Here is a 25,984-nt window from a genome sequence, read left to right on the forward strand (position 1 = left end):
AAAGTTATGCATCATTTGTGAAAAAGATGTATGAAAAGGTGTGCCAAAAACAGCGGCGCTACGCAACGCCGTTTTCGAGATATTTATGTACATAAATCCACATAGGGTGTCCAAGCATCCCACCGCCCGGCGCGGATAATTTTTTGCACGTGCAGAGCGCACCTTTGGGGGCCACCAGGAGGTGGATATGCTCAATAACTATGCTGGAATGCATTCTGGGGAGCCTGTGTAAATTTGGCACTTTGAGCTTGCCAGCGCTACCCGCCCTACCCGCATATGTGACACAGAGTGCAACATCAAAAGGTTTGCACGTGCACAGCACGTGCACTGTGTACCCCAGCACGCCTATTTGTACAGCACCTTAAAGCGCGTGTCCAGTAGTGTCAGTGTGCCAAATTTGGTGTGCCTAGGTCAAGGTTTTCCGGAATCGGAGGATGCCTCCTCAAAACATGTTTTTTCAAAAAAATGTTTTTCGCCACTAGCGCGTGCATTCCGCACCCCCTGATGCCGAGCATACCATATGTTAGTGCTCAAACACTGGGACATCTGGCCTGTGAGTTTGGCACCTGTGCCGCCATTCGTTTGATTTGAAGCGTCGCTTAAAGGTTTTTGCCCTTTGTAAGTTTGTCGGCACGTGGCACGCGCCATGTGACACCGGGTGCCATGTGACATCCATCATCACCTGCCTCAAGGCATTACCCGTCGAACGGTACCACCAGCATCTCGATCCGATCATCCGTTTAGACGCAATTCTAATTGTATTGGCTCGATGACCTTCCAGAGTACGGTTTTTTGGCAACGTAAAATGGCGCCTTGTCGGCTTCACCTGAATGGAGGTGGTTGCGGGTCCAGTTTATTTATACGTCCGTGGCTGTGTCCGGTTCTCTCACCTATAACGGTGAACTGTGTCCTGTTCTCTCAACTATAACGGTGAGCTGTATCCGGTTCTCTCACCTATAACGGTGGGGTGTGTCCGGCTCTCACCTATAACGGTGAGGTGGGTGCGCTGGTTGCTGGTCGGACTGCGCTGGAAGTCCACCCGACACCGGTACGTGCCCTCATCCTCGGCCATGACCGATTCGAACCGCAGAGGTAATTGGTCGGTACTGGCTGACCGGTCGGCAGCTGACCGATCGGATCCGCCACTGCGACCGTCCCAGCTGAAACGGTCCGCCAGCTCTGTCACAGCCGGGCTTAGGGACGACAGGAGCTTAACCTAGAAACGACAGGAGCCAGACTTGGGGATGTTCAGCAGCATTTATTGTTGCTGTGAACGTAAAAAACTCATACAATAAAGTGCATAAGTATTTGTGGATCTCAGTAGTTTGGCATTCTTTCCGGAAAGCAATGGTCTGTGAAATGCTCAAATTTAAGGTACGACTGCTTATAGGTACGTATTTATACGTGCTATTATTCGTTGGGATGGCATACCGGAGAACATATTGAAGCTTAGATGCATTTGGCAATACTTGTGATAGCCTGTGAATTAAGCTGATAAGCGAAATAACCATGTTTCATGCATTCGCATTATCCAAATGATTGACTTTCTCCTTCTTTGGCAGAGTCCATTTGAGACACGTATCTAACCACAAGGAAATAGCCCTATTGGAGAACATAACCGATATTTATCTCATTTATTCGGCACCGTGTGGGGAAGCTCTCCGGACTATTTAATTTGGGAAAGTTTAGGGGTCGGACATAGCATGTGGGTAGCACGTGTTGTCCGACGCTCACGAATCGACCAAGTTTGACCTTTGAGAAGTCACCTGGGCTGGGAAGAGAAACACCAAGGCATTGCTCTTTCGGCTCGAACCCAGTCTGGGTTCGGCTTTGAGAATGTATTAGGAGGAGGCTTTTCGGACACTGAAGAGATTGTCATTAACACAATTTAATGGATCGTTGGAACTTGTTTATGTAGACCATCTATCTGCATTCTGCATTGTTAACTTTTTACTTTGTTCCGAGCTGTGTGGGTCAAATTAGTCCGACTTGAGTCTCATATTATACTAGGATCGAACGTTGCAATATCCGTTTTTTGTGGTGAGTGTAATTTCATATCTTCTTTATCACCGTAACTTCTAACCTTCATTTTAACAGTGTGGACGGCCACCTTTGCATGACGTGCAGCAACGGAAGACTGCAATCTTATTTTGACATCACGCAGATCCGAATGATCTACATTTGACACATACCTGAACGTGGGTGTTGTTTCGTTGTTTTTGTACCAGATGATCAGCTTGGCGAGGTCGTCGTCCAAGCCTGAACTGGTGTTACAGGGCAGGTCCACCCGGCGGCCCACCACGCCCTGGACACGCGTTACGTGACCTGGAACACGAACATAGTCGGGGTGAGGGCTCCGGCGCTCTCCTGCGGTTAACTTGGAAAGCTAACGGACTATTCGCCGACCTTGGTTAATCATAAGATCTATAGATATGTAATGATATGCTTTTTCGCTTGAAGCATATCAGCTTCAGTCTTCAACCAGTCTGCCTCGCCTAGCATTCGTCTGAAAAAATAATCCCATACATTTTACTGTCGTAAAAAGCATATGGATAAACCCCAACTGATGGTCGTCACTCGTCAGCCAGCATGATAATCCTGCTCAGTGCCCACCCGGGATCTGCTTCAGCCCACGACCGAACTGAACTTCCATTGGACATAACGATCTGTGTCCTGAACCCTGATGGTCGCATATTCATCGCTTTTTCGAGTTTTTGTGTTTTTCTCTAGCAGTTGTTGTGTTATGTCTGAATTCAATGATTGGGAATTAGATGCACTCAACATTGTTTTAACAATATGCACGAGAAAATAGGAACGAAAGCGACAAACCAAATTGTTACTGTGATTTAGACGTGACATTGCTATTGGAATAAATGTAAATGTACTGATACAAATCAAATTACGAGTGTTCGAGAGAAAACGTACCGTGCCGCACAGCGACGGCAGCGCGCGGCGGGCACGGCCGAGCCCCGCCGTCCACGTGGTCCTCTGCAGGGCCTGGGGGGTCATCTGGAGCACATATGTGTGCTGACCGGCCCCAACGCGCCGGGCCGGCCGCCGCCGGCCGGCTCGGCAGTTCGCGGCGAAACGACGACGACGGCGCGGCTCCGCCGGCGCAACGGCGCCGGCGTCGTACGATTCGATTGAGGTGCAGTGTGTGACGAGTAATCCAGAAATAGACATTCATCTAAGAACTCTTTTGGTCCTCCGGTTAATGAAACGATTCGATCACATACGCAATTATTAGTGAACTCGACGATTACACGAACACTTTGGTCTGCCGTGCTGGATCAGAGTGAACGACCACGATTCACACGAACATTTTGGTCCTCCGGGCCGGATGTATGTGAACTAGTGAGTGAATGGACGTACAGTCCGACACGAGTGCAGTGAACGAGTGATGTCGGAAGCGAAGTCCGACGCAGTGATGTCGGAAGCGAAGTCCGACGCGAAATCGACCGCAAAGGCGGTCGCACGGTGTGACGCTAAATCTACGCGCAGCTCGCGGGCATGTCATACCCGCAGCGAGAGCTTCGGCAGCGCAGCGTCGTCCACCATCAGCGCAGCCCGCCGCCGAGCCGCGCTAAGCAAGCTCGCAGCGGAGCAAGGCCAGCGCGCGGCCGCGGCAAAGGTGGAGCTGGCACGGCAGGAGGCGGAGACGCAGGCGGAGCGGGCGCGTCGCGAGGCGGAGACGCAGGCGGAACTGGCACGACAGCGGGCAGCTCTCGAAGCTCAACAGCTCGCCGACGAAGCTGAACGCCGTCAGCTGGAGCTGGAGCTGCTCGAGGAGGAGGAGTATGACCACCAGTCATCTGCCGTCGACCGACAGGCTCTATCTCGGCCTGCTGCCGCAGCTCCAAGTGAGCCAGCCGCCCTGCTGCGTGAGCCGCTGCAGCCGGGTGACAGGTCCTCACGCACCCGGGACTGGGTGGAGCAGTCCTCCCAGTACGGACAACTGGTGAGCGCGCGGCCATACGACGACCGTCACCAGCAGGAAACACGACGCCCGCTACAGCCCGTGAGACAGCAAACGGCTCCACAGCTGCCTCGAGTGACCCTGGATAAGTTCAGCGGCTCCGCTCTGGAATGGCCGAGATGGATCGCGCTGTTCAGGGCTCTAGTGCACGATCGAGAGGACCTGACTGATGTCGAGCGCCTGACCTATCTCCAGGCTCATCTCACCGGGCCGGCCAAGGAATCAGTGCGCGGTATGTTGTGCGACTCTTCTCTGTACGGTGAGGCTCTGCGTGAGCTAGAGGAGGAGTTCGGTGACCCGGCGCGGGTCATTCACGCGACGATGAAAAAACTACTCGATTCGCGGCCGGTGAAAGATGGTGATATGTCGGCTGTGACAGAGCTGTCACGTGACCTTCGCACCGCGGTCCGTGTCCTACAGTGCCTTCACTACGACGCAGACATCTCGGCTGCCACCAATGTAACAGCTGTGATCTCGAAGCTTCCCGCTGCGCTGGCGCTGAAGTGGGGCGAGCACGCTGTACACAGCGGACTCGTCCGCCCCACTCTGGCCGACCTGGACAGCTGGCTGCGCCGCTACGTGGCCGCGGGGCGTGCGTCCCTGACCCTGACGGGCCACAAGCCATCCAAGGCCGAGGTCAACAGTGGGGAGGGCCGGCCACGGCGTGTTTACGCGACAGCGTCAGCGCCGGCCGCGCTCCGGGAGGTCGTAAAACCGAAGATGACAGCAATAAAGGCGGCGGTGCCGGCCGGGAGTGAGGACACATGTGTAGTCTGTCATGGGGCTCATGACATCAAGAGCTGCGACAAATTCCTACAGCTGACGGCGAGCGAGAGAGCTGAAGTGGCCGGTCGAAACGGGCTCTGCTTCAACTGTCTCGTGCGAGGCCACATCAGCGCCGCGTGCACGTCTAGTACAAAATGTGGACACGAGAACTGTGGGAAACGTCACCACACGCTTCTGCACAACGGAGAGCGTGTGTTTCCACGGCGCAGTGCTGCCAGCGGCGCGCCGTCAGCAGTGAAACATGTGGGCACCGCGGCGGCCGAGCCGCCCTGTAAGGTTTTGCTGCAGACACTGCCGATAACAGTGTATGGCCCTAACGGGAGCTGCACATCCCATGCCCTCCTCGACCTTGGAAGCCAGATCACACTGGTGACTGAAGGCTTGAGTGACCGGCTCGGTATCTCTGGACCTATCAACAGCCTGGTCTTAAGTACCATAAACGGGAGCGAAAGACTCAATTCACGCCGTGTGTCCTTCGAGATCGAGCCCGTCAGCAGCAGCGGTACCCGTCATGAAATACGGAACGCCCAAACGACGCCGACGTTAAATGTATCGAACCACGCCATAGACTGGTCACGAGAGAAATGCAAGTGGTCTCATCTCGCCGACCTGGATCTACCAAGCACGACACGAGGTCAAGTAGAAGTGCTACTTGGTACTGACATGATAGAACTGATCGTGCCACGTGACGTAATTGAAGGGCCGGCCGGGACTCCGTGTGCCGTGAGGACGCTGCTCGGGTGGACAGTCACCGGCCGAGCACCGAGTCGAAACCTGTCAGACGACCGAGTTGTGAATCATGTCCGTGTCGGCGACGAAAACAGTGCGCTCGTCGAACTTCAGAACCAAGTGAGGCAGTTTTGGACGACGGAGGCTTTCGGTACGAAATACGAGAGCGCACAACTGCCCTCCAAGGCAGAGCAGAGAGCCATGTCCATTCTGGAGAGCGTCACGAGACGGACCGGAAACCGATACGAAACTGGTCTCCTGTGGCGCGCCGACAATGTGCAACTCCCGGACAACCGACAAACCGCTCTCACTCGTCTAAGAGCGGTCGAGAGACGTCTGGCTCGCGACCCTGACCTCTGTCGGTCGTATCAAGCCACAATGAACGACTACATCGCCCAAGGTCACGCCAGTAAGGTCAGCGGAGAGCACCGCACGCACGAGCGGACGTGGTACCTGCCCCACCACGCCGTTCAGAACTCAAACAAGCCAGGAAAGGTGCGCGTCGTGTTCGATGCAGCGGCGAGATGTGGTGGCACGTCACTGAATGACAACCTCATCACCGGGCCGAACAATCTGAACTCACTCGCCGGCGTGCTCATGAGGTTCCGACAGGGCAGCGTGCCGATCGCGTCTGATGTGAAACAGATGTTTCACCAGATAACCATCCGTGCTGAGGACCGACACGCACAACAGTTCCTCTGGCGAGACATGGACATGACGAGGGAGCCAGAAACGTATCAAATGAACGTGGTCATATTCGGTGCTAAGTCATCACCAAGCACGGCCACCTACGTGCTACGACGGTGCGCAGAAGACGGCAGAGACAAACACCCTCGGGCGGCCGACAAGGTCGTCAGTCGCTTCTACATGGACGACTACCTGGACTCCGTCGACACCGAGAGCGAGGGACGGGAGTTGGTCAACTCGCTGAACTCTCTGCTGAGCGCCGGCGGCTTCCACCTGACAAAATGGACGAGCACGTCAGACGTGGTGCTGAAGGACGTGCCGCCTGAGGACAAGTGTGAGGAGTCGCGCGACCTCGACCTGACCGGGGAGAACAAATGGATGAAGACGCTGGGCGTTCACTGGTGCGCTCAGGATGACCAATTCAGGTTCAAGGTCAAGAAGGTCGACAGTGGGAACACCAAGCGTTCCATCCTGAGCATCACATCAGCAGTGTTCGACCCGCTGGGCATGTTGGCTCCGTTCATTGTCCGCGCCAAATGTCTCATCCAAAAGATCTGGCTCGGCGGATGGGACTGGGACGAGGCCATCAGCGACAGTGAACTCCTCGCTCAGTGGCACAGCTGGCAGCAGGAGCTGAACGACATGGACTGCGTGCGAGTGGGCCGCTGTTATCGCCCCGATGACAGAGCGGTCGTAAACTGTCAGCTGCACGTGTTCGGTGACGCCTCTGAGCTTGCGTTCGGCGTGGTGGCTTATCTGCGGTTCGAGTTCGAGGATGGCACCGGCTACTGCAGCTTCGTGATGTCCAAGGTGCGGGTCGCACCCATCAAACAGCTCAGCATACCTCGGCTGGAGCTACAGGCCGCTGTCATGGCCGTCCGCGTGGCTGACACCATCAAGGCAGAGCACGATATGGCCATCAACGAGACCATCTTCTGGAGCGACTCGTCCACCGTACTCCAGTGGATCAACAGCGAGAGCAGGCGGTTTAACACCTTCGTCGCAAACCGCATCGCCGAGATCCAGGATGCATCAGACGTGACTCAATGGCGACACGTGCCAGGGCCACTGAACCCAGCGGACATATGCAGCCGAGGCTGCTCGGTGACGGAGCTGGCGCCCGGCGGCGTGTGGGTTCAAGGTCCGGCCTTCCTGCGGCGCCGTCGCCAGGACTGGCCCGCCGCGCCGCCCCGCACGACGGAGCGCCCGAGAGACGAGGAAACGGCCGAAATGAGGGTAATAGCCTGCGCCACTGGGGGAGCTGAGCCGGCCATAAACCCCAGCCGGTTCTCATCATTGGTCAGGCTGCTGCGTGTGACAGCGTGGGTGCGCAGGTTCGCTCACAACAGCCGCAGCCGAGCAGCTGCTGATCGGCGGACGGGACCGCTGACTGCGGAGGAGCTGAGGGAGGCTGAGCGCGTCTGGCTGCTCAGCGCACAGGCCGAGCAGTTCGCCGATGAAATCGCAGCTCTCCAGCACGGAAGGCGACTCCCATCGAACAGCCGACTGCATCAGCTGACCCCCTTCCTGGACTCGACCGGCCTACTAAGAGTGGGGGGCCGGCTCCGACACGCCCAGATGGACTTCGAGGTCAAGCACCAGGTGATTCTACCCGCACGCGGAGACGTCACTCGGCTGATCATCACCGACCGACACAAGAAGCTCGCCCATTCCGGTGCTGAACACGTGCTGACTCACCTGCGGCAGCAGTTCTGGGTCATCTGTGGCAGAGCTGCAGTGAAGCGGTACACACGTGCCTGCATGCTGTGCCGGAAACGGTCAGCCCGGCCAGCGCCGCCGCTGATGGGTGACCTACCAGCCTTCCGAGTGGGCGAGCCGGCCCCGGTCTTCGCTCGTGTAGGAGTGGATTTCTTCGGCCCCCTGACGGTGAAGAAACATCGCAAACGAGAAAAGAGATATGGCTGCCTGTTCACCTGCCTGTCTACCCGAGCAGTCCATATCGAACTGGCGCACTCACTGGACACCGACTCGTTCATCATGGCCATGCGACGAATGATGGCGAGACGGGGCAACGTCAGCCTCGTGTGCTCGGACAATGGCACAAACTTCCGTGCTGGTGAGCGGGAAATGCGGCAGGCACTGCAACAGTGGAACCAGACAAAGATAGCGGACACGCTGTCTCAAGAAGGGGTTGAGTGGCGGTTCAACCCACCAGGAGCACCGCACTTCGGTGGCGTGTTTGAGCGACTGGTCAGGTCAGCCAAACGCGCACTGACGACTGTGCTGGGAGACCGAGCCGTGGACGATGAGACGCTTCGAACGGTCGTCACCGAGGTGGAAGGGCTCCTGAACGGCCGTCCGCTGACCTACATCAGCACCGACCCCGACGACTACCAGCCGCTCACCCCCAATCACTTCCTGATCGGTCGCGCGTCTCCCCAGCTGCCGCCCGGTGTGTTCGTCGACGGTGACCTGTGCGGCCGACGGCGCTGGAAGCACACCCAGGTGTTAATCGACCACATCTGGCGGCGCTGGCGACGGGAATACCTCCCGACGCTCACCACGCGGGTGAAATGGCGCGCAGCCACGGCTGACGTGCAGCTCGGGGAACTAGTGCTGGTGACAGACGACAATCTGCCCCGCGGACACTGGCCTGTGGGGCGAGTGGTGAACGTGTTCCCTGGCGCCGACGGCCGAGTGCGGGTGGTTGAAGTGGCCACTGCCACTGGACGCTATAGGCGGCCGGTCTCTCGACTCTGCCGTCTCGAGTGCGATGGTGACGGACAGCAAATGGACTCAGAGGGATAATGTGTGAGCGAGTGGGGCGACTAGTGAGCCTTTTACGACCACCGTGTGCCGCTGCCGAGCAGCGTCGGAGTCTGAACACTTGTGAGTGTTAACTGCGTCCGTCATTCGTGTTAGGTTGACGTGTGCGTGTGTGAGAATGAGCCGCTCATTCTGTGCGCTGTCGCTTGTGTCAATTGTCATTTGTTTGGTGATTAGCCATTAGCTAACAGCTGTGAGCCGTTCGACAGTGCTACGCGTTCACACTGTCATAGTGCCCCTCCCGGGTCATTCGGCCGGTCGGTCTGTGCGATTAGCAGTTTAGGGCCTTAGAGTGTAGCAGCCTTAGATTGGGACCGACTCGCGGCGCAACCGAAGTAGTTTACAGCCTTAGCTTTAGCGTTCGTTTATTGCTGTACGATACGGACGGAGATGCTGCCTGCGAGCAGCTGTTTGTTGTTTCGTTTGTTTTCTCTCTTACGTTTAGAATTTCCGCGAGCGACGCGAAAATTCGGGCCGGCCATGTTCGAGAGAAAACGTACCGTGCCGCACAGCGACGGCAGCGCGCGGCGGGCACGGCCGAGCCCCGCCGTCCACGTGGTCCTCTGCAGGGCCTGGGGGGTCATCTGGAGCACATATGTGTGCTGACCGGCCCCAACGCGCCGGGCCGGCCGCCGCCGGCCGGCTCGGCAGTTCGCGGCGAAACGACGACGACGGCGCGGCTCCGCCGGCGCAACGGCGCCGGCGTCGTACGATTCGATTGAGGTGCAGTGTGTGACGAGTAATCCAGAAATAGACATTCATCTAAGAACTCTTTTGGTCCTCCGGTTAATGAAACGATTCGATCACATACGCAATTATTAGTGAACTCGACGATTACACGAACACTTTGGTCTGCCGTGCTGGATCAGAGTGAACGACCACGATTCACACGAACAACGAGATTGTTTTACCACGATTTGTGCGAGCATCGTCGCATGACTGACGCTGCCACTAATCGACGGTATAATTTCGGCAGCCGATTAATCACCTGATTCCTGGAACACCGGATGTGCAGGTAACTCCGGCGTCAACTGCGTGGCGGTCTGCTGAGCCAAAACCGGCCCGGCCTTACCTGGTAGGGACAATCACAGAAATAGGCATCCTGTAGTGGAAGCCATAATGCGCTTACCTCATGCTGATTAAGGTATGGATTGGTGCCCGGCGCTCCCAGCGTGGGTGCGCTCCAGAATGCAGTGGTTGTGCGATAAATGAGTGAAAAACCGGCCGATATTGCAAAAGTTTGCCGCAACTTTTAGTCACGTGAATACTAATGCTCAGCGGGGAAAATATAATACAGAAAACAAGTAAGTCATGCAGAGTTCCAGAAGTCTTATAGACCAAAGTCGATAAAAAGCATGTTATAATGCGAACACACTGCTCTCTTAGTGACCAAATAATGTCCTCTCGAACCATGAATGTAAGCACCATGTGTTGGGGAGCGACGCACGGCCGCCCGGCCGGCCGGCGCGGCGGCTGGTGGCGGGCGCCGGCCGCCAAACCTGCAGCTCTGCCTGGGGTGATGACGTCGGTGGCGTGGGGGCCGCTGATTGGTCGGCGGGCGCCCAGCCCCCCTATATAATGCGGCGCATCGCCGGCTGGCTGACCTATCCGTGCTTCTATCCTCAGGAATCAGAAATCCTTCTCCTCCACGCCGCAACCCCCCTCCGGGCTGGACAGGCAACTTTATCTCATGCGGGCTGCTCCCTTGGAGCGGCACCGCTGCTCCCGAGGGAGCTGCACCCCGTAGCCGGGTGCAGAGAGTGCTTGGGGGGCTGGTCGGTCTGTCCATTTGGACGGGCTCAGCCCCGGCGACTCTCTAGGGTGCCTGCCCAGACCAATGTCTCCCCCTAATTCCTATCATCCTTCCGGCTCTGCAATGGTCTTGTCGACCGAAAGGGCCTAACCCAACAAAACAAACAAACAAACAAACCGGCTGGCTCGGCGAGAGGAGCTCGGGCTGAGCGGGTAGCTCAGCACGGGGAGTTCGGGCGGGACGGACGACAGAGGCTGGAAGGCACGGGGAATCAGCACAGGGTTGTTAACTGGATTAACGTGTACCGTACGATCATTGTAAATATACTAATCAGCTGAACCGAGGTGTTTGCCGGTGGATGCGCGTCCGAACAACTGGCGCGGTCGGTAGGACTGTTCGGACACAAGCGGACGCGCATTCGTTGGCTTACACCATTTCTTAAGTAAATTTAAATCTAGTTTTTTTTAATTGACCTCAGTGTAGCATCGTAAGATGGAGAGAGAATTTCTACTCTTGACCAACTTTGAAAATTTCACGGGGGAGAACAAACAGGCATGGGGTCGATGGTACCGACGATTCCGGGCAAAGACGGTCGCCTTCTCGGAAGAAAAAAGGCTGCAGAGCCTACTCAGCCTTCTGCAAGGCAGCGCTCTGGATTACTTCGCCTCGCTGTCGGACGACATCCAAGGCAACCTGCAACAAACGGTAGCCGCACTGGAAGCCCGTTTCGGCACGGCAAAAAATGCGATGCAAGCGCACGCCGAACTGACAAATATCCGGCAGCAGCCCGGCGAGGCGACACGTGACTTCGCCGACCGGGTGCGCCAGGTAGGCCGGGAGGCATACCCAGGGGCGAGAGCCGGTGACCTGTCCGTGGAAGCGAACATCGTCAGCCGCTTCATATGCGGCCTCCGAGAGGAACAGCTACGGGTGCGGGTGCTGACAAAAGACCCGGCCAGCCTCATCGAAGCCGTGGAGGTCGCCGACAAATTCCAGAAGCAGCAAGACGCACTCCGGGCCATGCGCCCGCCCAACGAGGGCGAGGCGTTGGCGGTCCGAGACCGGGACGCGCCCGGTACTACTCGTCTGGACGCCTTGGAGAGGGGCATGGGGGAGCTGCAGCGCGCCCTGCAGCGTCTCGACACGACGGAAAGGCGGGACGACCACCGCACGGGGTACGACACGGGGGCGAGGAACCCCTAGCGATGGTCATCGAACCCAAACAGGCAGGGCCCGGGGCGCCGCTGTTTCCATTGCAATAGCCCGGACCACCTAATCCGCGACTGTCCGGCGCGGCAGGCGCAGGCAAACGGTTACCAGCAGGCGGCCATGGAGTGGGCGGAACGCCCCCGTGGTCCGCCTGAGGAGGCCGGCGGGTGGGCACCGTTCTGCCCCGGGTGCAGCCATGGGGGACAGCGATGGGCGGGATGCCCGCCTGCCCCCGCAACTGCAGCCGTAGGTACGACCGATATCCCGTCGATGGAGGGTCCAACAGCACACATGGGGCACTGGCAGCGGGGAGGCACGACTCAGGCAGCGGGGTGCGGTCGTGAGGGGCGGTGGAGGGTGGGTTACCCACCTGCCCCCTACGGCACACCCACCGCGGGGCAGCCCGCACGTCAGGGACAGGGGTGCCCTCCCACACCCGCGGTCATGCAAAGAGACACTCACGTAGCTGCGGTGGGTCAGCCACAGGGAAACGAGTAAGTACCGGTGCGATGGGACGAGTGCCGGTACGGAATCCATCAGAGTCCCACAGCGCGTGGTTGACGGCATCAGCCGTAAAGGTGCGGGTTGCGGGTCACCGGGCTTGGGCTCTGGTGGATACCGGGGCCGACTTCTCCATGATGAGGGGGGATTTCTGGGACATGATCGGGGAAAATCTGCACCTCCAACCCTCACCGAGCACGCGGCCCGCGAGGGGGGCCGGAGGTAACGAGCTACAGATGCTAGGAGTGGTGCACAATCTGGGGCTCGAGATACAGCAGAAGACATTCGTCTGTCCGGAGGTGGAGATAGTTGGGGGCCTGCTGTACGACATTGTGCTCGGAAGAGACTTCTGCTGCCGCGAAAAGACGGTCATCGACGACGGGAACGGGGTAATCAGGCTCGGGAGCCTGACGCTCCCCCTACCGAGCCACGCGGAGGTGAGGCTGCAGGGGCCCGGGCGCTGCGAGCGTTCGGGGGCCGCGAACACCGGTCTGGCAAGGCGCTGCGCACAGGCCTGCGAGCGGGCAGTGGCCCTAGTGATGGGCACTGCTCGCGCCGTCTTCCAGTCGGCAGGGTTCAACCGACAACGACACAGTCCAACCCAAGCGACCCCATGTGGGGTCCCCGTCGAGCCCCACGGCTCCGGGACGAGCCGTTGCGGGGGCGGGCAGCCCAGCAGCGGCTACTTCGAGGACGCAGTGACCACGAATGGACCAGAGACGGAGAGCGTGAGCCGCTGCGAGGGCGGGTCGCCCAGCAGCGGCAACGCACGTCAAACAGACAGGGAGACCGTCCTGGCCAGCAGTGAGGTCAACCTGGCCAGCGAAGCACTTCTGGTGGCGGACAGACACGCACAGGCCAGCAGCCGTCCAGGAGTCGACGGCGACGCAGGCGACGCCAGCTCGGTGGAGCGGAGCGACATGCGAAGGGCGCAAGACGAGAGCCCACCACTCAACCACGCCCGACGGTGTTTCAGCGATCAGACGCCCCACGACAGCTCGATGCTGGGAGAGTGGGGCAAGGTCTTAGGACCAGGAGCCCACCATGTCCGGGTGGTGAACGACCTCGTCGGCATGACCACGGCGAGTGGGTTCAGGGCGGCGGTGCCGCCTTCCCTGCGCACCCATGTGATGCAGCTGGCACACGAGCCACCGACGGGCGGGCACATGGGACACCGCCGCACCACGCTAAGGGTGAAGCAAAACTTCGTGTGGCCCGGAATGTATAAGGACATCAAGGAGCACTGCAGGACGTGTACCCTCTGCCAGAGGCGGAACAAGATGGCACCGTCGCCAAGAACCCCGACACAGACGGAACTGGTCACACGTCCCCTCGAGCGCGTACCTGGTGGCAGAGTGAGACCACCGATCGCTAAATGGTATGCGCAGCATCGCCCAGATCGCGGCGCGGGACCCGAACCGCCCCCTGCCGCCCTCGGTCCGCCTGCGCCGTACCGAACGACGTTCGGGCGTCTCAACCGCCCCCGGTACAGTATCAGGCGGGGTCCGTGAACCGCGTGCATTGTGGGCGCTGTAGTGTATGTGTGTGAGCGGCCGTGCTCCTCTCCTGTGTGTAGGGGGGGTGTGTGTTGGGGAGCGACGCACGGCCGCCCGGCCGGCCGGCGCGGCGGCTGGTGGCGGGCGCCGGCCGCCAAACCTGCAGCTCTGCCGGCGGTGATGACGTCGGTGGCGTGGGGGCCGCTGATTGGTCGGCGGGCGCCCAGCCCCCCTATATAATGCGGCGCATCGCCGGCGGCGGGCAGTCGCTGAGCAACGCTGAGCGGGTGGCTCGGCGAGAGGAGCTCGGGCTGAGCGGGTAGCTCAGCACGGGGAGCTCGGGCGGGACGGACGACAGAGGCTGGAAGGCACGGGGAATCAGCACAGGGTTGTTAACTGGATTAACGTGTACCGTACGATCATTGTAAATATACTAATCAGCTGAACCGAGGTGTTTGCCGGTGGATGCGCGTCCGAACACATGTGACGCAACTTGCCACGGGCTGTGAGCAGGGATTACGGGAACTTCTGGACATGCATTGGCGTCAATAGTCACGCGATTTAAGCCCACGTAGGACGGTCGATGGATCAAGGATCAGAACATGTCGAACATCTGAGTCTGCAAACAACACCGTTGATTCAGACAGCGCGAAAAGAGTAGCAGGCCCTCACTTCAGCATTTGGTTAACGTCCATCATGAGCTGTATTGTATTTTACTCAGTCATTTAGTACATTGCGGGTGCCAGGCTACCGGTTATGGGTGAGAAGCTTAGACGCTGAATGTTGAAAGAGGAAATAGAATGAAGCCAAGTATTTACCCATACATACATGGCATATACATTATACAAAGCCAGTTTGTTTTATAGTTCGCTCGAAAAGAGAATCTAGTTTTATTACGGACGGATGAGTGAACACCGTCTGGTACTTAGCGCTAAAACCCTCCTTCAGCCACCATACATACACTCATTCGGGGCTCACCGCTACAGCAATATATTTTCAAGGAGGAGGCACAGTGTGTTACGCTTCATAATATTATTGGACATGCTCAAGCATTCTCCAATGTGACAGCTGCACACCCAAAACTGTTTTCTTTGGGCGGGTAAGCTCTTGACTGATACAAGGCAATCATCTCGATGTCACACGCAGCATACGCTGTTAGGACGTCAACATTAAACAGTCACGCCCACGGGCTGCACACGTACTGAGGCGTACGCACGGTGCGCACACACACGAGCAGTCTGCGCTGGTCACTAGGACATCTGTTTATATACGAACATATATGATGGGCCCTCCAAAGTTACGCGCTGTATGCGAGGATGTGACGCAATAATTTTAGCGCACAACGCATTTCCGCTCAGCGTCTAGATACTTTGTTCAACAAAATGTAAAGTACGTTGTTCGTCATGCTGATGATTGTTTCCATCACATCAATGTTATTTATCGCCTTATTTAACATCAGACAGCCGCGAGGCCGCCTCAGCGATAGCAGCCCGTTGACAGACCATCCTAACTGACAAATCGGTCCTCCGCGGCGTGCCTTTCGCCGCCCACGGAACTCCACTCGATGGTCCTTAACTCTCAAAGTGTTCAACATTCGGCTTCAATAACTAGGTGCCGATTTAGTGGCCCGGCGTCCATCAGCATAAATCGGGCGGCCGGCGATATGGGCCCCATGGCTCGACCTTAGAGCCGGTGACACGGAGCTCAGCTCGAGCGCCCCCCTCCCCTCTCCCGGTGCTCCGCCCCCGCGGACAGAGGACACCGAACTTGGATTGGAGTCCGCCGGAAATGATGGAATTTCAGTGTGGCCGTTTTACAGCCCTCTGAAGTACCGTGTTCACGCCCAGAGAGCCAATCCGGACTGGCGGAGCTCAGCGCAGTGTCCCCTTCCTCCCCAGCATAATCCACAGTCCGCTCCAAATCCAATTTCTGACATGCGCTTCCATAATTGGTATGAGGAAAACTTGTGTCGATTTGTTATCTGTACTTTTCGTTGATCTAATTTTTACGTTATTTCAGTTTCACAAATTTCGCTCAATGAATGACATAATGCCTATACACTTCGGCGTCGAATCCATAGATGCCTACTACCTATATCTAAGTAAATAACTGCAGGATGAACAATACCAGCACATGCAGTGAGTTTCATTATCTGCAAGGTGTGAAAATAGCTACAATAATGAAGAAAACGACCAATCGCTTTGTTCTCTTAATGGTTCGCTATGACATCAGCTTAAGGGTAATGGTCTTTAGCTAACTAGATGACGCTATTAGTATGGAGATTAATAGTACTTTGTGATGAAAGTAGGCAATCTGAATAATGTGTCTATTTTAAGGCGAAGGAATTGAATACAAGGATGCCATCGCGAGGTGTTCCGTAAGTGAGCCTGAACATGTTCCTGCAAGTGGGGTTATCAATGCCTCCATACGTCTCACAGAAGCAGCATGCGAACAGAATTGCTCATCGTAGGTTGTAATCCATTAAACATGAAAAGTTTTGTGAATCTCCGTGTCCTGCCGTTTTGTAGAAATTATAATGCGCTCGGCCAAATGTATGCGATTATTCTCACACTATTGCAAATCATGCCTCCAATATGACATCGTTTCCTGTTCCCTCGATTCGAGCCTTAACTTATTCAAGCAATTCGCTTTAGCCACATGCATGGAATGATATTGCAGGCCCATTTCATGGAAGCAGGCACATCAGTTGAGGAGATCAAATGTTTAACGTATTTGCAGCAGCAATGAATTTGAAAATATGCTTAAAGACGACTGTATGTGGCGCTTAGTGCAGGCATTGAAAGTTTCGTCAATTACACTTATCCCCGTTGATGTCTAAGAGTCGGGTATCGTTGTTTTTTATCAGAATATGTGAACTCCCGCCGATGTTGAAGAATAAGACTTTAAAAACGCCCACTACTGTAAATGTGTCGACCAGCTGGAACTCAATTGAAACTTGAGATTGGATTAGCTCAAGAAAAAGGTTAGTTCAGTCAGTAACAGCTTGTTTTCGTTTCGTGACAGTGAGGTCTTGATCAGTATTGGTCGGATCTCGGTCTATAACGGTCATATCTCGATCTGTAACGGTCTATAATGGTCAGTTCTCGGGCTATGAATACCTAGTCTCGGTCTAGGATATTAACTCTCGGTCTATGACGCTTATCCTCGCTCTATGATGCACTGCTCTCGACCAGTGATGATCTGCCCTCGGTTATTGAAGGTCCGTTCTAGGTCGTTGCTATGTCATTACATGTCACCGAGACGAATTTGCACGGCTGAGCGGCATGTTCTCTCGGGCAATTACACCAGTGTCGCTCGACTGTGATGTCTAGTCTTCCGTAAGCACCTCCTAATCGACCGCAGTCGCCAGAGATTAACCGTAACTCCTGCAGGCTGGCGGTAAGTACTTCCTGGTTGGGCACGAATCGCGAGTATGTAACGGCGAAAACTGCGTGAGGCATGCGAGTACGAAATCTTGGTTTGATATAAGTTCTAGCTAGTCGTACTTAGCCCCTAATTGGTCATGAAAACTCCTGGCTGGGTAAGGGTACCTCCTAAGTAGCTGCTAGTTAGTTCTGCAGACCTGCCATGAGTAGTTCGCCTCCAGCATAGATCCCTCCCATGGCTCCGAAGCCTTTTCAGCGGAGGCTCTTCACTATCCCGTATCAGCCAGCCCACGCACTGACGTGGGCGGCTGCGGGAGCCGCCGCTACGGAGACTCCACGCCGCCCCACCCGCGGACAATGGCTAAACGAATAGTGCTCCACGATGGCTTCCTCTCCACGAGCTCCTTTGGTGCTTTGTTGCGTGATTCATAAATCAAAAGGATATCTCCAAAGGCCGTCATTCATACAGCACTTCACACGGGTTCAGCTTTTCCACATCCTGTTGAATAAAAAGTCAACATAAAGATGCATAGCATTTGGTTTGTGTACCAAGCTTTTCCATCATCAGCTTGTAGTCGTAGCGCTCCAATCTCGCTGCATGGCCGTTCCGCACACACCATTCTCGCTCAACTTTCAATCGCATCAGCTTTACACAGCGTAAACCTAGCCGCTCTGGCCGATTTTGCCGGCGTCGTTGAGCCGTGATCAATGGCTTGGTGGTATTTGCGCTGAGCCGACCCCTCAGTCGTGCTGCGCTATCGACCATGACCGGGCTGACGGTGGCCCGCGAGCCCAGCCGCCGCTCGGCCGCCGCTCCCCGTCTCCGCTTCGCTCCATTAGGTTGGTTACAGCTCAGCCAGGCCGGACCTCGGACGAGCTCAACGGGGTGGGGACGGACGGACTGACGGACGACGGCTAGACGGACGGACGGACGGACGGACGGACGGACGGACGACTCGATAGATGGACGGACAGACGGGCTGCCAGGTGGACGGGCGAATGACCAACAAACAGGCGACTGACAACTCACGAGCTTGCAGTTGCCTCCGTCAGTTGGACGGACCACTGACAACTCACAGGCAGTCGGGCGAACGAACAACCGGACGACTAAAGACGTTGACCGTCTTCTGACAAAGTTTACAGGACGATCGAAAAAGACAAGCAAATGCTGGCAGAGGATTCACACTTCACACCCCATAGACGAGCTGAAATCTGAATCATAGATGAAGACATTGTAGACGACACGCGAACGGTCAACCGTCGAACGGACACGCGACGCACACTGGACAGGCGAGATAATGAACGACCAGAGCTTCAGAGAATTGGATATGCCCGTGTAGGAGATCGTTAAACACCTGGGTAGATTTAATGATCTTATATTAGCTTATATTTTCGTCGTCCATATCGTCGTCATTGCATATTTTGTGCCACCTATACTGGGCCGAAAAGAGGGCAGTAGCCCTTCATAAACCACATGTCGGCAGCCTAATCCCGCTATATGTCGCAGCGTTCCGTCGTCACCTGCTGTTACCAGCTTCGGCCCGAGGCAGCTGCTGCCTCGCTGTCCGGCTCAGGACAGCTGTTGCCTACTATCTCGCTGAAGGAAACTACTGCTTTCCTGTCCAGTTTGAGACGGTTGTCGCTAACTGCCCGTCCTCAGACATCCGACTAGTGCCAGCTGTTGCAGCTCGCGCTCGCTCCTACTCTCCATCAGCCTCGTCGTCAATTTTATCACCCTTCCCTCTGTCCCCCATCACCCCGCCGTCGGCGCCCGGCGGCGTGTCGTCGTCGGCGTCAGCTCGTCGACGGCCAAATCGTCGGCAACGACGACAGATAGCATTTGTGACAACAGGCCGCCGACGTCTGCCCGCCGGCCAACAGATTGGCTGTCTCCGTATGCTCGCGACGACTGATCGGAGACTGAAAAAGACGTGTGGGAGTGGGGATGTCTGCGAGAGTTATGCAAGGAAGTGGGCAGAAAACGTTGCTCATGACGACAAGCCTGCGATCTGGGAAGCGTGAGAAATCATTATTCTTAAGCAGATATTAGCCGTTTTCACGACGGGGTATCCGGCGAATGCACCTGATTTGACCAAATCTGCACCTAATTTCTTTTACAGCAAATATCTTCATTTTATCAATTTCTTTCAATGATGCTCTCTAATAATATGACAAAGCAGGCATATAAGCAATTAGTGCAACCCTAGCTGATCGCTGCTAAGAGACACACTGAACCTGATTTGACCAAATCTGCACCTAATCTGTACCAGATGTGCACCAAATGTGTACCAGATGGCCGTCGTGAAAACGGCTGTAGTCAGCCGTGCAACTACGACCGAACATGTTACTCAGGTCCTTTGACATTTCGTAAGACATTTGGTTCCAGCTAACGCATGTTTGAGAAGTTAAGGAAAGTCCACCTCAAATGCCGTCTTATTTAAATAATAAACTCATGTTAAACTTACTTCTCTGCAGGCGTCCCACTTCGTCGATTCTCTGCTACTCCGGTCGGATCACTACCGACTGCAAGCGGCAGTCATCGCAAGCCAATCAGACCAACGAGCTGGCCGACACACATTTCTTTATTTCATTCAGTCCCCCTGAATTTCACGCCATGTAAAAGATTCCACCAGGCAGTAACTAGTAGGCATCAAGACTAGGCAATCCTGCAGCAGGTGTTCCTGTAGATGCGTTTTGTGCTTAATTATTCATTTAGCACAATGCTCAAACCAATGACAGATATTGGCAAAAGCTATCAAATTTGCAATTCATGGTAATTTTCGCCAGAACAGCACTAAGCGAAGATTGAAAATGTATGCATGCAATGTTTTGCGTTGCAGATAACATAGTTGCAGCGATCAGATAACGCGCTTTGCATTTACGCATGCGGATCAAGTGTTTTTAACGAAGCCAGGCATCCAAAACATCCAAATATTTACTCAGAAGGAACGCTATGTAGATTATTATTAGTATTATTTCATTTATTTTCACTAACCACAGAAACGTGAGCGTAACAGTGAAAATATACTCAACTATCATTCAAATGCTTTTGAAATGCATCGCCTTATAGACCTGACACAGGTTCTGGATGGCAGATAACGCTATAACAAAAGTAAATATTGATTCATTCGCCACAACGGACGTAAGTAATTCATTCAATTAGCATAAACGACTATGTAAGCCCCCAACCCACAAGTTTACGTCTCCTGTAATTCTGTTCTGCATTGGGTTATCTCATGATGCTGAATAGCGACAAGGAGCATGAGACCCTAAAGACCAAAGCGAAAACATTACGATAGAACCTTACATACATTACATGTTAAAGACGACGTCATCGTTCGCTATCACTCGTTATCTTATATTTCTTCATGTATGACGTCATAATTTTCATATGCATGGGCCAGAACGACGTAAAAAAACAATCGATGGCTATCTCGCGGTACATTTCGGGCTTTGTTGTCAAGGGTGGGGAGGGAGGGAGGGAGGGAAAGAGAGAGAGAGAGAGAGAGAGAGAGAGAGAGAGAGAGAGCGAGAGCGAGATGGAGAGAGCAGTGCGCGTGCATGGTTGGCGCCCCGCCCACCTCTCCATCCGTCCTCAGGGATGATGAGCTTGACCCGATAGATGGGTCCGGCCACACTACCGACGCGACGGCCGAAAGGGATGAGGGTTTGGCCCGTTTGCCCAAGATGTTTTGATCGTCTCGACCGATAGCCAGCAAGGATGACGGGTGCGAGCTAAGATCGTACACCCGCCTTGATCGTATTTCCCCCTGTCGGCGGGGATGAGGGGTTCGGTTTCCCATCTCCCCCATCGGCAGGGATGACGCCACCCCCCCCCCCCAACCCCCATCGGCAGGGATGACGGGTCCGCTCCGCCCCCCGCCTCTCCCCACTGGCCGGGATGATGGGCCCGCCCCTCCCCCCCTCTCCGTCGGCAGGGATGACAGGTCCGCCCCCCCCCCACCTCTCCAGGGATGACGGGTCCGCCCCCCCCCACCTCTCCCCATCGGCAGGGATGATGGGCCGCCCCCTCCCCCTCTCCGTCGGCAGGGATGATGGGTGCGGGAGTCCCGACCGGCAGCCGGCAGGGATGACGGGTCCCCCCCCCCTCCGTCAGGGATGATGGGAGCGGCAGTCCCGACCGGCAGCCGGCGCTGTTACGTCCGATTGCTGTGTTTCGCGAGCTGGCACCGGCCGAAGACAGATGGCCAGTTTCTGGCCAGCTATTTTTCACGGACGGTGCCGCGCCCGACGCCATCACCGACCCTTGGGCGATTGTTGGTCATTGAAGATGGCCGGCGGTCCGGGGTAGCCGTCAGAGGCGGCACACAGGTCACTGGGGGATAGGTGACCGATGACCTGGGGTCACACGGTCAGATTGGGACCACCGGTGGCTTTGATGGTGGCCGCTGCCCGCTAGGAGGTTGGCTTCTCAGTTGCGTTGCAGTTTAAACAGGTGCAGTGTTGAGAGACGTTGGGACACGTCAATGTAAGCTTATTGTCATTGAGTTGTGCTGGTTCATTAGACGTCTATCCAGAAAGTTCAAAGTTTCTTTTTTGTGACTAATGTAGCTGATAAGTTATCGTAAGACTTGAATCGGTGACACGATTTTGCCGGAATGTCTAATGTGTTTCGCCAGCTTTTGCCATTCATTGTGAATAAATCTGGCTACTTATCTAAATTAACAACGGCGAATGCTTTGCAGCCCGCACAGCTTGGCGAGCTATAAAGCAAAAACGAGATAATGAAGACTGGTATGTCTTTGTCTGAAAATTTATTTAAGGAAAAACCAGCGAGCTGCGTTGAAAATCAACTCGCGAATTCAATCTTTTCTTCCTTTCAGCTCCGAACCACTATCACGGTAAGAAGAGGGTGTTCCAGGCCGTCTAACGCAGTGGAAAACCGCTTCGCAGCGCCGCTGAAAGGATTCCGGTGGGGTTTATTGTTGGTGGCTGCACTGTTTGGCCACTCTATAGCTCACCGAGGCTGCGTGCCACCGTCACATCGACAATGCCCGTCGACAAACGGGCGGAAACGGAACTTATAAATACGGCGCCGGCCGGCCTAGACGGCCAGTGAGGAGGTCACTGCAGAGCCGAGTGCTCCGAGAGGCGGACGTGAAATGGGGCGGTGGTCAACGAACATCGCTTCTCGATGCATCTTGATCGAGTGCGATACATTTGGGTTAAATGACGGAGGATAGATAAATATTCTTACAGGTAGCCTTTCATAAACGGGATTACTATAAACAACAGGTATACCAACTGCCCCTAAAGACGCATTTTCCCCGGCCGCCTAATTAATACTCCTTGTCGCCCATTTAACTTTGCAGTCGCCACCGGCCAACTCCATTATCCTCTGATAACTAACCAAATAAAAGTGACACAACTTCGCGGCACGTCCCATTTAACACCGGCCATTGGCTCCGGGTGCTGATTGAGGCATTCGGTCGGCGGCGCGACCGTTCTGTCGTCACATCGATTACGACCAAAGAGCTCATGGCGACTCATAAAGCGTCGCCGACTGAGCCGGACGGCGTCTGGCGACACCACTCTGGGCCGCCGACCGATCTGATTTCTCGCGAGTAGTGCGGGCCAAACCGACACCCGGTGGCCGCACGGATAGCTCGGCGTAAAATGGGAGCACTGCTGGCCGGCCGGACGGACTCGCCGACGCCATATGCAGGCCTTCAGCGGGCCGTGATAAAGTCGCGAATGACGGCCATTCTGCGCCACAGTGCCTCCAGCCGGCGGCAAATACGGGAGCAGTGCTACCAGTCACGAAAACCATTCTGTAACAAAAGCCAGCCGGCGCGCTGAAACGTCTCCGACGGCCGCAGCGCCGGCCGAGACTGCAGCCGGAGACGCGGTCGGACTCCCGGCACGGAGACCCGAGACCGACGAACCGAGACTAGTGAGACATGGCTAGTCGAGAGGAGACCAGTTGGAGACATGGCTAGTCGAGAGGATACTATAGACAAAGACACGAGCAGTCAAAAAGAGACTTGTTGGAGATGCGATCGCAGCCAAGTCTGTTTATGATTCGACCAGACGAGACCAGGCACCAGCCAAGACGCGTTTCGGAGACCGAGCGGTTTCCGTCGCCAGGCAGACTGCTTGAAAAAAGACGGCCATGAAGTGACCGAATGGCAGTGCGGGGGGGAGGTGGCCCGCCTGTGACTGCATCCCAAAGTTGTTAGTATAGGAATAACCCACGGTGGTCAAATCCGCTCATCAGACACGCTTCTATGATCTATCCCTCCGAGCCGTCCAGCCATCCCTCCGAGCCGTCCTTTGAGCGAAGCAAGCAATCGTGTCTAACAGGAACCTTCCAGTGCAGCGGAATGGCAGCACCAACATAGTGCCCACCAAGGTCTCATTTGATTAACTTTCCCGATGTCACGTGTGACAGGGTCAGGCGGCTGGTGTGAGCGTGGTATTTGTGACATTGGCTTTCCGGCTACCGCGGGGAATTGGGTCGAGGCTGGCCTGGAACATTGTGTGGTAACCTGTGGCGTGCGGAGGCGAAGCTCTAATGGTGGCCTGGGGCAAATGTAGACTGAGCTGGGAGACTCATTATTGGCGACCTGCGGCGGTTGGAGCCAGAGATGGGAGACGGTATGGGCTGGTGGTGGATAAAATGGATTGGAAATGGTCGGTACGACGGCTGAGTGAACGGTGGACGGCGGTTTTGGGAGGTGGACCGCTGGTCCACTGATAGCGATTAGTGGACGGCTGGTAGCGGTAAGTGGACGGCTGGCAGTGGTCAGTGGACAGCAGCAATGGTCAGTGGATGGCTGATAATTGTAAGTAGACAGCTGATAACGGCCAGTAGACAGCTGATAATTGTCGGTAAATGGTTGGACGTTGTCGGTGGATGATTGGCAGTGACCAGTGAACGTAGAGACGGCTGGTAAGATGTCATAACCCAGCTAGTAAGCCTAAGGGTTGATGGACGGCTGGTAGACATGAAGACAGACATGAAGACAGCTGGCAGTGCATTGGTCGGAAGGCCGGTGGTAGCAGTCAGAAGCAGCTGCAAGTCTGCAGCATTCGGCGTGTCTGACGCGGAGCGGAGCCGCGAGCAGACAGAATATAACACCGCGAACATGGAGCAGACCCGCCAACGGTGTTCCATCTCCATAAAGCCGGCGTGCCACCAGCTGGCAATATTATCTGGGCCGTAGGATGACGATATCATTCAGTGGAGACTGGAAATAACCTGGCGCCGGCTGGCCGAACCCAGTACACTCCGAGCGATTTATAGAACCGCCTCCGGCGGCTCATACGGTGTCCTAGCAGCTTGTGCAACGTGCAATCGTGAGTTTCAATTCGGGAATGAATGGATATACCTATATTCATTTTAAATCTCCGTCAAACTCGACTGACTCTGCATTGAGTGCTTCCAATTCAGAGTCTCTTCGCACATGCCCTCCTTGTCTCTCGGCTTATGAAAATTCTTAGCATAGTCAAACATAACTACTCACTCAGTTAAGTTTTACGCTTACACATAAGCTTAAGCTCATTTCCATAAACTCCACTCGATCGTCTCATTTTCGCCATTTCATTTCCATTTCCTAATTTCCATCGCGCCACATACTGTGCCGTTTCATTTCCATCGGGTCATCTACGTCTGTTCATCTCCATGTGCCGACGCCAATGGTCCGAGCTCCATCGGCGCCGGCGTCTGCCTGAGACGAGCACGCATTCCTGCAGCTCGTCTCACCATTGCCAATCTTGCGGATCTGTCCCGGAAGACCAGTCCCGCCCCGCCCCCGTCCCGGCCCAGGGGCCCCGGCCCCGGCCGGCCGAGGGGGCTCTAACGAATTGAGCCGGAGGTAGCGGCCGACAAATAGCTTGCGGCTATATGCGATTGGTATCGGCCGAGAGCAATGAATTGCGGTCGCCGGCGAGAGGTCAGGTGCAGGGGGGTGGGTTGGCTATTAGTATTGGTTCGCGGGTTGAATATGGTCATGTTTGCCAATAATGAATCATTTTCAGGCCCTGGCTGTGGTAAGGTTTCGGTAAGGTTACGGCAAGTATAGCCGCTCTGGAATGGTGCTTTGAAAGATCGTGTTTTGCTAAAATTCGGAAAGTTTTGGCTTGATAAAAATTTCAGAAGGCAGATGTAGTAAATGCATACAACAAGATGCCGATTGTCAAGTCTGTTAGCATGATAAAGGCCAGACAGCGCAATGCCAATAAGAATGACAACTGTGAATTGAATGCTGTAATGTATCTAGATTGTTATAGATCGAATAAATTACGCACAACATATATTTATTAGTTTGACAAGATAGTGTACCCAGACTTTGTGGTATTCGGCCATCATCCATTAGCTGAGAGCGAAAACACCACTGTTCCAAACTCCCCAATGAGTGCTAGGAGTTTGACTTATGTGAGCACATCTCACTCGAGCCGACAGAGAGCCAGTCTGCACGCTGAATGCAATGCAGTCACGTCTGACAAACAGTCGCTGGTGCCATTGTCAGCCATATCGCGTTCGTACAACATGCAGATCCGTCGACAGCTCTGCTAGCATCAACACTGTAGGGGAAGGAGGGTGAATTGCGCCACCTTAAGGAAAAACGCTAATTGTCAGAAAACCGCTGGAGATATAAGCATGCATTGGTGACCATTTCAAAGAGGAACTCATTGGCTACGATTTAAGAGC

General features: G+C 55.2%; 1 protein-coding gene across 1 annotated transcript; it reads left to right on the forward strand.

Moving 5' to 3' along the window:
• Positions 1-520: 520 nt before the first annotated feature.
• LOC122389938 lies at positions 521-8,947 on the forward strand. Its single transcript, XM_043382446.1, has 4 exons — positions 521-553; positions 3,767-3,958; positions 4,397-4,619; positions 5,865-8,947. Exons 1-4 carry the CDS (start codon positions 521-523, stop codon positions 8,945-8,947), a joined length of 3,531 nt encoding a protein of 1,176 aa, XP_043238381.1.
• Positions 8,948-25,984: the final 17,037 nt, after the last annotated feature.

The sequence above is a fragment of the Amphibalanus amphitrite genome, unplaced genomic scaffold, assembly GCF_019059575.1.
Source record: "Amphibalanus amphitrite isolate SeventyFive unplaced genomic scaffold, NRLGWU_Aamphi_draft 000377F_arrow, whole genome shotgun sequence".
Classification (NCBI taxonomy): Eukaryota; Metazoa; Arthropoda; class Thecostraca; order Balanomorpha; family Balanidae; genus Amphibalanus; species Amphibalanus amphitrite.